General features: G+C 41.5%; 1 protein-coding gene across 2 annotated transcripts in view; it reads left to right on the top strand.

The window, feature by feature from the left end:
* Nucleotides 1-152: 152 nt before the first annotated feature.
* The window catches only part of Asxl2 (ASXL transcriptional regulator 2), a 95,841-nt gene continuing 83,496 nt past the window's right edge, over nucleotides 153-12,497 (top strand). The window contains exon 1 of one of the 2 annotated variants that reach the window (XM_052186202.1): nucleotides 153-476. In XM_052186202.1, coding sequence (XP_052042162.1) covers nucleotides 420-476 — 57 coding nt within the window. In that variant the 5' untranslated portion in view covers nucleotides 153-419. The remainder of the gene's footprint in view (nucleotides 477-12,497) is intronic. The other variant, XM_052186201.1, reaches the window with a different exon arrangement.

Below are 12,497 nucleotides of genomic sequence, written 5' to 3'. Positions count from 1 at the left end.
CGAGGAGGCCCGGAGACCGGAAGCGCGGGGGCGTGGCTAACTGCTTCAGACAGCCGGCTCCAGCACCGAGGCTCGGGGCGCGCGCAATGCGCGCTCGTTCGTGCGGCCTGCTGCGTACAGTAGTGACGGCCGCGCGGGAGGGATCACATGACCACAGCGGCTGCCTGTACAGTAAGAACCCAATATGGCAGCGGCGGTAGCAGTGGCAACGGCAGCAGGACCGGCCGCCCCATAGAGCACCCCCCCCCCCCCACTGCGCGCCTCCGCGGCCGCTTCCTCGCTGAGTTGCTTCTCCGGTCCGACTTCCCCTTTCTCCCACCTTTCCCGGCACCGCGGGAAAAGCAGTGCAGGGCGCAGCAGGCAAGGGAACGCAGCCGGAGCAGGGGCACGGAAGCCTCCCAGTCAGTTCAACTACCGACATGAGGGAAAAGGGCCGAAGGAAGAAGGGCAGGACCTGGGCGGAGGCCGCCAAGACGGTAAGGAGGAGGGAGCAGAGAGAAAGGCTGGCAGGAGTTTGTTTTCTCGCTGGCCACCCGTCGCAGGGAAAGGGAGGTCACTTGGCCCCGCGACCGGGTTGAGGAGCACGAAAGCGCGCGCAGAGAGCGGCGGTTAGGGTCGCGTTGGCGAGCCGTGAAGAGACCGAGGCGTCGGCGCGAGTGATCCGTGGCGCGGCTGCCGCTTCTCGCGGGGGCTACGACCGGGACCCCTCGGTGTTCTGAGGTTGCCTGTCGGGGTCATGTCGCTGTCGCCCCCACTCTGTTAGCCCTTGTCTCGGCCCAGTGTGTTGTGCTTGCCCAGTAACCGGTTCTTCTCCCTTGTGCGCCTCGGAGAGCCCCGATTGGATGCAGACAGGAGGCAGCTTGTGCGTGTTTCCAGCCCCGGAAAGGAGAGGGGAGCGCCGGAGCTCGGTGGCGTCCTCCCGGGGAGCAGACGTGCCGCCAGACCGGGGGCCCCTGCTTATCTTGCCCTGGGAGCCAATGTGGGGTCACGAGGCTTTTGTGTTTGCAGCCGGAGCCGAAAGTGCTGGAGGTGTTTAGAAACGAAGTAACAGGTGGGACTTGGAGAATTTTTTTTTCCGTTTCCGTAGAGACCTACTCAGAGCAAGACAGCAGTGCATGGTGGGACGTGTAGTTTATTGGCTTGCTTTCTTTTTTTTTTTCTTTTTTTTCTTCTCTTTCTTTTTTTTTTTTTTTTTAAAGCTAAAGTGAAGGTGGACCGGACCAATGAAATTGTGATCAGTGCCCCTCGCGCCAATTTTGTATATGGAATTTAGAAGTCATTTGACAATGAGTATTTGTGAGAAACCTTTTTTTGAAAAATGTAAAACATGTATTTATGAAGAAAAGGAACCGTAAGGAGAGAAATTTCATCAAGCAGTAGTATCATTTCAACCTCTTAAATAGTGGACAACATAGTGGGTCCTAATAACTGAACCTTTATGGATTATATCTTTTATTTTCTCTTTTAAAAGGTGTGTGTGTGTGTGTGTGTTAGGGATGGAATGTGTACGTGCCATAGTACACACATGTAGAGGTGATAGGACGACTTGTAGGGGTTGATGGAGGGCTCCTAGGATTGAACTCAGGTTATCAGGCGTGCTCGACAGCACATTTACCCTCCGAGGAATCTCAATAGTCCTGGATTGTTTGTTAATTTATTTTTTGAGACAGGGTTTCTCTGCCTTGGAACTCTGTAAACCAGGCTGGCCTTGACCTCAGAGATCCCCCTGCCTCTACCTCCCAAGTCCGGGGAGTATGAACCACCACTGACTGACTCTTGTTTATTTTTAAAATGAAACTTGCAGAATTCAAAAATAATGTTCATCATGGAGAAATTTAAAAAAGTATGAAGAAAATAACTCAGTTCATTCTTTTATTGCCTAGTCAGTCTTGTTTCCCCACATTTGAATTATATTGGTTATTCAACCTGTATTTTGTTTCTATAAGCATGTGTGTTTTTTGTTGAATTTTTTCTGTTTGTTTATTTGAGGATAGCATCTCACAGAAATGATTACCTAAAGTTTGCAGCAATCTTCTTGCCTTTTCCCTTTGAGTGCTGGGTTTGTAGACATGTACTACCATGCACAGTTTTATGGGATTCTGAGGATAGAGCCTAGAGCATCACACATTTTAGGCAAAATACTCTACCACTTGAACTATACCCCCAGCCCACTTAGAGTATGTCTTTGTGACTATACTGGTAGTTTCCTCTAAAAGACAACTCTAGAAATAATTTTTTTGGTGGTAAGGAGTTTCTCTTCCACAGAAGTTTCAGGGACACCTTGTGACTGACTGCTTACTGTTAATAAAAGAGAAGATTCGATTTAAATCTTGCTTAAAATATTTGAATCCCAAAACTAATTATGTGAATTAATTTTAAGTGTCTATGACATCATTATTTATTTATTAGGTTTTAATTTTTGAGACCAGGTTTCACTTTGCCGCCTAGGCAGGCCTTAGCATCCAAAGTGCTAAGATTACAGCATCTCAGCAGTCTCACTATCTTTTTGTAAGATGGACTCTTTCTGTAGCCCTTACTAGTTAAGAACCCTTTATGTAGACCAGACTGGCCTTAAACTGGGATTATAAGCATGCACACAGTCTATACAGTACCATGTGAATTATGATCTTTTTGGGTTAAATAGTTTAATGGTTAGGAAATTGTGACAAATAGGAAGAATAATTTTGCACTTGTTTGATTTTTTTTTTTAACAATGATAATATTTGCTTATTTTGTGCCCTAGCTAAAATTTGTGAATAATAGTGTTTAAAAGACAGAAAGTAGGCTGGGGAGCTACTTAGTGGTTAAGAGCACTTGTATAGAAAGGCACTTTTACATAGTTATCCCACCAAGAGCCCCTTTTCCGCATTAAAAAAAACCACATCATTTGTTATATTTTTATGCATCTTTTTGTGAGGAGAGATTCCTGTGCGTGTCTAAATCTGCGTGAGAGCCAGAGGATGACATTAGGTGCTTTTCTCAGTTGCTCTCCATTTTATTTACTGAGGGAAGGTCTGTCACTAAAATGGAAGCTTGCCAGTTGCTCTACACAGAGTAGCTGGCCAGCTTGCCCATCTCTACTTTCCAGGCACTGGAAATGATAAGATGAGGCCGCCATTTACACCTGGACTTAAAAAAAACGTTTTCAAAAATTGTATTATGTGTATGGGTATTTTGTCTGCATGTGTGTCTTTTCACCATCTGTAGACCTGGGGTCAGAAGAGTGTTTCTGGCCCCCTAGAACTACAGTTAGAGATGGTTGTGAGCTGAACCTTGGCCTTCTGGAAGAGTGCCTTTATCCACTGAGCTATCCTTGGAACCCCCACACCCTGACTTTTCTGTCTTTTGCCATCTGAACTCTGGGCCTTATGTTTGTTCTGTAAGTGCTTTACATTGAGCCAATTTCCCTCTCCTCCTCCTTGTTTTTATATTTCTGTCCTGAAAGTCTACACACCTCCTACCTTGTTGAAGGCAAAACAGAAAATAATCTATTTTGGAGCTAGGAGTAGTGGAGCACACCTTTAGTTCCAGCACTTGGGAGGCAGAGGCAGACAGATCTCTTTAAGTTCAAGGCCTACAGAGAGAGTTCCAGAATGGCCAGGGCTACACAGAGAAACCCTGACTTGAAAAGTTTTCTGTCTCCAGGAAAATAACTATTTTGGATATTAAGTTAAAAATTTCTATAGGGCCATGTTGGGACCGGGTTGCAATCCAGCATCTTTATTTATGTATTGTTTACTTTGTTTTTCGAGACAGGGATTCTCCAGGCTGTCCTGGAACTCACTCTGTAGAACAGAAATACACCTGCCTCCATCTCCCAAGTGCTGGGATTAAAGGCGTGTGCCATCACTGCCTGGCTTGCGATCCGGCATCTTGTGGAAGAAGCAAAAATATCTTTATATTAAGGCCAATTTGTCCTAGGTAGCTGGGTCCTATTTCCAAAAATCTAAAAAAATGTTTGCTACAAAAGGAGCTACTGCTGTATCTCCTAGATTATGAAAACTTGAGAAGAAAAATCTCAAATTTGCAAAGCTGCCTACTGCTTTATTCTCCTATCTCCACTTCCCAAGTGCTGAGATTAACAGGCGTGCAATCTCCACATCTGGTTTTGTTAATGTAAATATTGTCTAGAGCTAGGGTTTTGTAGCATATAACTAAAATCCAACTCTTGGGAAGCTCAAGTAAAAGGGTCTCAACGTTTGAGGCCAGTTCTTCCCCTTAAGAAAAAAAAGACAAAACTATGTGATAGGAAGAGGAAATCTGACTATAGAAATTGATTGATACAAAAACCTGCCTGTTATTTTTCAAAAGTTCTGACTACCCTTCTATTTTTATATTCTTTTTACATGGAAGAATTCAGCATTCAGTTTTCTGGTATTATATATATTTTCTTAATTTTGGTGCAATATGATTCATTATATTTTTAGTTTTGTCCCATGTTACTGAATATACTAAATTTAAAAACTATCAATATGACTTAATATTACATGCTTTAAAATCAAATATAGAAGCCCCATGGTTGCTCATGTTTATGACAATCCAGCAGGAATTCAAGGCTAGCTTCGGCTACATAGAGTTTGAGGCCAGCCTAGGCTTCGTGAAACTTCCTCAGAAATAAAGAAACAAACCAATTTTATTAAATTTATATATTTCCACTATTTAAAAAACCGCAGACAGAGGTGGGCTGGAGAGATGGCTCAGCTGTTAAGCACTGACTGCTCTTCTAGAGGTCCTGAGTTCAATTCCCAGCAACCATCTGTAATAGGATCAAATGCCTTCTTCTAGTTTGTCTGAATACAGCTACAGTGTACTCATATACATAAAATAAATTAAAAAAAAAAAGAGGATAGAGATAGTTAATTCCAGATGAGTTTAGTCTACTGAAAATGTGCATACTAAAATACTAAAAATGTTCAGTTTAGAGCTGGAGAGATGCTTAGTGGTTAAGATCATTTGTTTTTCTTGCAGTGGACCTAGGTTTAGTTCCTAGCAACCTCATGGTGGCTCATAACCATTCATAACTCCAGTTCTAGGGGATGCAATGCCCTCTCTGACCCTTGGGGAAACACATAAACACACACATACATGCAGGCAAAACACTCAACCACATAAAAATTATGTTTAAAAATTCTACTCAAGCTAGCTATGATTGTCATTCTACTAAATATACAAACAGGTGGAGGTGTATATTACATAAAGTTCTATAATTTGCTTTCTTTATGAATATCATGGATGTTTTTCATGCCAACAACTAAATAGCTGCCCCCTTCTCATTTTTTTGAGACAAATTTCATGGTAGCAGGGTTAGGGAGAGTGTGCAAGTGCTAGAAGCCAGTGCACAGGCACAGAGAAACAAACTGGGACAAGGTACATGTGCTCGTTCTCTCTCTGTCTCTCTCTTTCTCTCTCCAAGGACTTAGTCTTTTGTTGTTTGTTTTGTTTTGATTTGTTTTTTGAGACAGGATTTCTCTGTGTAGCTGTCCTGGAACTTGCTCTGTATACAGGCTGGTGTCCTCACTTCTGTCTGCTGCTGCCTCCAGGATGCTAGGGTTAAAGGTGTGGGCCACCAACTCCTGCCTAGGACATTCTTAAAACCAGGCCTTACCTGTTTAGCATTTATCAGATTGCAGATCCATCAATGAGTTTATCCTTTGTTGAAGTCATGGCTTCACAGTCTATTCGCTTCCCTCAATCCCTCTACCTGAACACTGCCTCATTAGGAACCAATCCTTCAATACTTGAGCCCTTTGGGGAAGTATTTTATATCAGAATATAATGGTATCTGTTATATGCTAAAAGTATTCATCACATGAGTACCTAAAGTGCATCCTAGAACTGCATTTAAATTTTTATTTAACTGTAACTACTTGTAAGTGGCAGTATGTGGCTAGTAGGTATTATTGGACAATATAGAGCTAAAACAATTTCCCATGTTTATTGACTGTTTCTATATTCCACTTCCTACCTCCTGTACTGGGAATTGAATTTAGGGCCTTGTGTTTGCTAGGCAAGTACTATATTTATAGCGTGGTACCCCCCCCCCCCTTATTTTAATTTTTGAGACAGTCTTACTAAGTTGCCAAGATTGAACTTCATCTTAATTGGTAGCCAGAGTTGGTCTTGCATCAGTCTACTGAGTGTATGGGATTGCAGAAGAACACCAACGTGCCTGGTTATTTGTGTTTTTTAACCAGTAAACTTGACTATTCAGATTGTTTCTTTGTCTTTTTTCCTACCTTATTTCCTGGACTTTAAATTTTAAATTTTATTTATATGTATGTGGCTGTCTTCATTTATGTATACCATGTGTATGTAGGTACCTGCAGAAGGTGTTAGATACCCTGGAGCTGGAGCTAGAGCTAGAGCAGCTATAAACTGCCTGACATGGGTACTGGAAACTGCTTCGTTCCTGGAAGAACATTCTTAACCACCGAGCTCTCTCCAGCCCCTATTGCATGGTCTGCCTTTCTGTCTTTCCTTTTTAAAGACATTTTACTTTCCCAGTGTTGGAATTTCCTTATAAATTTCCTTCACGTCAATTTCTAAGTGTTTTGTATGTGAAGGTAATTAGCCCTTTGTTATGTTACAGATCTGTTTCTCTGTTTTTAAAATGGATTCATGGAGATTTTCTTTTCTGTACAAATATTTTTAATTTGTGTTTGGTGTGTGTATGCCATGGCTTGCACTTGAAGGTCAGATGACAACTTTTGTGAGTTGTTTCTCTTGTGGGTTCCATTGGTTTTGTAGATCAAACTCAGGTTGCCAGGCTTATTTAGCAAACGCATTTACACTGAGCCATCTTACTGGCCTCTGTCCTGTTCATGTGTCCAAGTATGCACCCCCTGTACATAAATATTTAAGATTTACTTTGTGTATGTGTGTGTGTGGTGTGTGTGTGTATGTGTGTGTGTGTGTGTGAGAGAGAGAGAGAGAGAGAGAGAGAGAGAGAGGATTGATTGATTGATTGATTGATTGATTTGTGTGTCTATAAATGCCTGTGCGGTACCCATAGAGATCAGAAGAGGGCATTTGACTTCCATGGAACTGGAGTTATAGTTGATTGTGAGCTATCTGAACTGAACATGGAAGTGCTCTTCACTGCTGAGCCATCTATCCCCTGTACGTTCAGTGATAATGTAATCAAGTCGACCACCCTTTACCTTTCCTTCTTTTTGGGTTTTGGGATCTTAGGAAATATTTTTCCCATTAAGAGATTAAAAGTTGTAGGATGGGGATGTAGCACAGCCTGAAGAATGCTTGCCTAACATTAACGAATTGGTTCTGTCCCCAGCACTGCATTCATGGCATAAACTGATGATTCATGGCATAAACTGATGTCTTGACATACTCTTGTAATCAGAGGGTTCAGAGTCATTCTCTGCTTCATAAGTTTGAGGTAGTTTGGGCTTGAGACCCTGTAGAGAGTGAGCTGGGAGGAGGTATAGAGGTGTATGTGTAGAGGGGACTAAGTGATTTTATTTATTTAGCTCAGGTAGCCTGTGCTAGCCTCTTGCAATGCCCTCTTGCTATATGAGGATAACCAGATACCCTTGAGTTCTCTCCAGGTCCCCATACTCCCCAAGACAGGGTTTCTCTGTGTAGTCCTAGCTGTCCTGGAACTAGCTCTATAGACCAGGCTGCACTTGAACTCAGGTCCACCTGCCTGTGTCTCCCAAGTGCTATGACTTAAGGCATTCATAACCACGCCTGGCTTGACCTTGAGCTCTTGATTCTCCTGAGTGCTGGAGTTACAAGTGGGTGCCACAATGACAGAATTACATGGTGGTGGGATGCATGCCTTGCTGGGAATGAAATCCAGGGCTTCTTGCATCCCAGGCAAGCTGAATACTAGCTGAACCACATTCCCAAGCCTCTGGAATATAAGCCACTGATGTTTGAATTATTCAATAGCTGGTTTAGTGATACTCAATTTCAAATAATTTGTTTCTGTGGACAGTTTTGGTGCTTTCCCTCATTCTCTTCCTAATTTTTGTGTTTTGTTTTGAGATAATGTCTTTGTAACCCATTTGGAATTTACTGTGTATTACAGGTTGGTCTCCAACCCAACAGCCAGTATGAACCACCAAGCAAAACATAAATCCCTAATATTTAGAAGGAAACTTTTTGATTTTCACAGCTTAATGTTCTTGGAACCCAGGCATACAGAAATTGTGAGATAAATGTATATTGTTTAATCTAAATTGGGTAATAAAATGTATAGTTAAGATTAAGAATAAATACATTGTTGAAGCTGTATAGTGGTAAATTAATAAAATTTGAGAGGTTTCTAAGAAGCAAAGTCAAATTTAATAGACCTCAGTACTATTACTGGTCGGTAAGGGCTGGAGAGATGACTTAGTGTTATGAAATATTCTTGTTGAGAACCCAAATTCCTAGCCAGACTTCAGGGCATTTGTGTGTGTGTGTGTGTGTGTACACATATACATGTGAATGCTCACATACACAAAAATAAAATAAAAATCTTAAAGATGATGGGTAAAAGATTTATAGGTTAATATGTAAAGTCATTGTAAAATGCACAAATTGAGAAGACTAGAAATAGTTTATTGCTAATTTATCTTTGAGTATTGTGAAATATATTTGGAGAAGGCTGAAAAGGTGGTGGTGAGGAAATTGATCTGATGTGTTTTTATTCTAGGAATTATATAACTTTATGCAGGAGATAACATCTATTTTAGGTCGGTTGAGTTGTGTGGGATTTATTACAGAGGTCTGGGACCTATGTGTAGCTGGCTGCTTTTTTTTATGTGGGCTTCATCTTGTTTTCACTTCATATTCCTTCTATTCATATGTCTTACACATTTAGTTCTCCAGTTGTATCTTTCTCAGGTTCTGCTGGTTTCCTGAAGTGTAACAGGGTGTTTTAGTTTGGGTTATACTGCTGTGAACAGACACCAAGGCAACTCTTATAAAGGACAACATTTAAATGGGGCTGACTTATAATTCCAGAGGTTCAGTCCTGTATCACCAAGGAGGGAAGCATGGTAGCATCCAGGCAGGCATGGTGCTGGAGAAGGAGCTGAGAGTTCTACAGCTTGTTCCAAAGGCAAACAGAAGATTGGCTCCCAAGTGACTAGGAGAGTCTAAAAGCCTACCCCCAACTGTGACACATTACATTTTCATACATGTACATGGTAAATTTCTATAATTTTTATCCTGTTATCCTTCCTTGTTGATCTTCTGCTGACACCTTCCTCTTCCCAGCTAAGTTCCCCCTTCTATTTTCTTTGTCAACAGTTTGGCGGCCCACTGATTTTTTTCATTTGGGTTGATACCAGGTACACGGATGAGGGGTTATTTACAGGCTTGTGGTCAGTCACCTTCCCAGTGTAGCCACTGAAGAAAATGCCTCTTACTACTTCTTAGCAACCATTAACTGATTCCTAGGAAGGGATGGGGTCTTAGGAGCCACTTTCACTTACTTGGTTCTTTGAGATAGAGCCTCTAACTCTAGTCCAAGCTGACCTCAAATTTCTGTTGATCTTCTTCCTCAGTCACCTAGCCTCAGCTATGAGCCACACCTTCTTTTTCAGTTGTCTCACTGTGTGTATTGTCCCCACTCCTCCATTGCTCTAGAGAATTCAGTATAAACTTAATTTTCTACTCATGAGTGTTGTGATTATAAAAAGAGAAAGCAGCTTAAGAATATGTTCTATGGGTGTGTGGGGCGTGTGTGTGTGTGTGTGTGTGTGTGTGTGTGTGTGCCTCAGCAAACCCTCGCTGAGGCAAGCATCCCCTTTTATAGTGGGCCAGGCCTACCTGGCTGTTGCCAGGTAACTGTGGGATGGAGCTTAGACGCCTAACAATGAGTATGTTATTTTACTTATCACTATATAGTTCCCTTTACTATCACTTGTATGTATTGTCATTGTCTTATGACACTACAAATTAGAAAGGCTATGAAAAACTATAATTCTTGTATTTTGTCATGGAAAAAATTTAAAGTTCATGAGAATAGCTTACTTACGCTTACCATATATTTGCTCTTTATTATTATTTTTCAAATTTATTATATGTTTGGGTGTTTTGCCTGTATGTATCTTTGTATACTGTGTACATATCTGGTGCTCCTGGAGGTCAGAGGAGGACATTGAATCCCCTGAAGTTGGAGTTACAGTTGTGACTCCAACAACTGGAGGACTGTGGGTGTTGGGAATTGAACCCAGATCTCTTGGAAGAACAGCCAGTGCTCTTAACCACTGAAACCTCTCTCCAGCTCCCCAATCCCCTATTCTTTTATGTCACTTTTATATTTTTTGAGACAGGGTTTCATGTAACCCACAGTAGTGTAGAATTCCCTATGCATCAAGGATGGCCTTGAACTTGATCATTCTGCCTCTTAAGTGCTGGAGTAGGTCAATGTGCTTGACTTGTCTTTCATTATTTATTGTTCAGATTCTTTCTGAAAGTACTTTTCTGCCTTAAAAACTTTCAGCTATTCTTTTAGAGCATTGTCTCTTAGCAACAGACTCTTCAGTGTCTTTTTGTGGGAGAGATTCCTGATAACCACCTCCAGGTTTGATTCTGTAAGACACATACATAGGGTTCAGCTTTTAGTCATACTAATAGTTGTCATCTATTATGACAAAGAATTCAGTTCAAAATTGGGTATGGTAGAAGCAAGACATGGTGTTTGGGCCTATAATCTCATTACTTGGTTGCATATGGGGGCAGGATTTCGTGTTTAAAGGCTCTTTAGGCTACATAAAACCTTATTTTCAAAAACAAAGCAAAACAAAACAATGCTGGGAAGATGGTTCATTTGGTTAAGTGCTTACTACCTACTTCATAAGTACCTAAGTTTGAATCCTCAGCACCCACATAAAAAGCCATATAGTACTGTATGCTTGTAATTTTAGGGCTGGGGAAGAAAGATTGGCAGATCCCTGCTCAACAGCCAGTCCAATCATTGTTTAGCCCCAGGCCCAAGTGAGAGAATATCTTAAAAAGGAAGGTGGAGGGCTGCTACTTCATACTTGAGGTTGACCTCTTAACTCTCCCCACAGGCATACATACATGAACATGTATATGCACACAGAAAATTCAAATTGAAGTGAACAAATGGAAGATGTGCTTGAGGTGAAATTTGGAGGAAGTTTGGAGGAGGAGTAAGATTATACAATGATTAGTTCCTGTAGGAATGATATGACAAGGAGTAAATTGCATGTTAAGAAACAAGGTATTGGACCCCAGGCATGGTGGTGCATGTGTTTAAATCCCAGCACTCAGGAAGCAGAGGCAGGCAGATCTTTGTTCAGGGCTAGCCTGGTGTACAAAGTGAGTTCAGGACAGCCAGGGCTTCTTCACAGAGATCCTGTCTTGAAAAACCAAACCAAACCAAACAAACAAAAAAACTAAAAAGTTTTTATTGAGAAGAGGGTAACAAACTCAATTCCCAACTAACTTCTAGAAGTATGTAGCATAAACCACACAGTTTGTACAGAACCATTTTTCTTCAAATCCCAGTTCCCATATACCAGCCAATGGCTAGTCCTTGGAGGTAGGACAAAATAAGCATATTAGATACAGGCTTGCTTTGTTTTTTTCCTTTTCTTCACATCTCCTTCCTTCCCTCCCCCCCTCCTCCCCTCCCCCCCTCGTTTCTCTATATAAAGTTTTTCAAGGAAGGGTTTCTCTGTGTAGTTCTGGCTGTTATATTTCCATCTGAAGTTTTTCTTACAAAATTATGATTGTTTTTGTGTTTTTAATTGTGCTTGATTTATGAACATTTCTTCTTTTTATTAGTTTTCTGCCAAATGTTAGGTGTGTGTGTTTTGCTTGTTTTTGAAACATAGCACAGGTTGGTGTGGAACTCAAGACCCTTCTGTATATGAGTATACTGTGGTTGTCTTCAGTTTTCCAGAAGAGGGTGTCAGGTCACATTGCAGATGGTTGTAAGCTACCATGTGGTTGCTGGGAATTGAACTCTGGACCTTTGGAAGAGCAGTCAGTGCCATCTCTCCAGCCCCAGTATTTTCTCATTGATTTATCTTAGACAACTTTGTGTATAATAATGTTTTCCAGTTTTCTTTCTGGCTTTTCTTTTTTTGTCTTTCTTTTTTTTTTTTTTTTGACCTAAATTGTTTATTGGATATGAATTCTAGAAATACCACATGTATTATTAGCAGTAACGGTGGAGTTGGAGAGTATTGCTGCATGGTGAGAACTACCAATGGTGTGGTGGAACTTGTGGCCCTTTCCAAGGCCACGGGTCTTTTGGCCAACAGATGTCAGCCCATGCATCTCTCTGTGCTTGTGGACTGGTTTGGTGATACACTGGATGTCAGGATTTCTTCTTTATGGAATGGATCAATGATGATAACCTCAAAAAATTTATATGTGGAATCTTCACCAACCCAGTAGGAATTCAGGACTCTCAAAGCCCCACAATGGCACTCAGCTCTTTCCTCAGCAACAGACCGAAGGCTTTGGGCAAATTTCAGCTGGTTAGCACCATGGCGGACAGGCTTGCCGAA

The sequence above is a fragment of the Apodemus sylvaticus genome, chromosome 6 (genome assembly GCF_947179515.1).
Source record: "Apodemus sylvaticus chromosome 6, mApoSyl1.1, whole genome shotgun sequence".
Lineage (NCBI taxonomy): Eukaryota > Metazoa > Chordata > Mammalia > Rodentia > Muridae > Apodemus > Apodemus sylvaticus.
The sequence above is the reverse complement of the archived record's forward strand: the minus strand, read 5'-3'. Positions and strand labels throughout refer to the sequence as shown.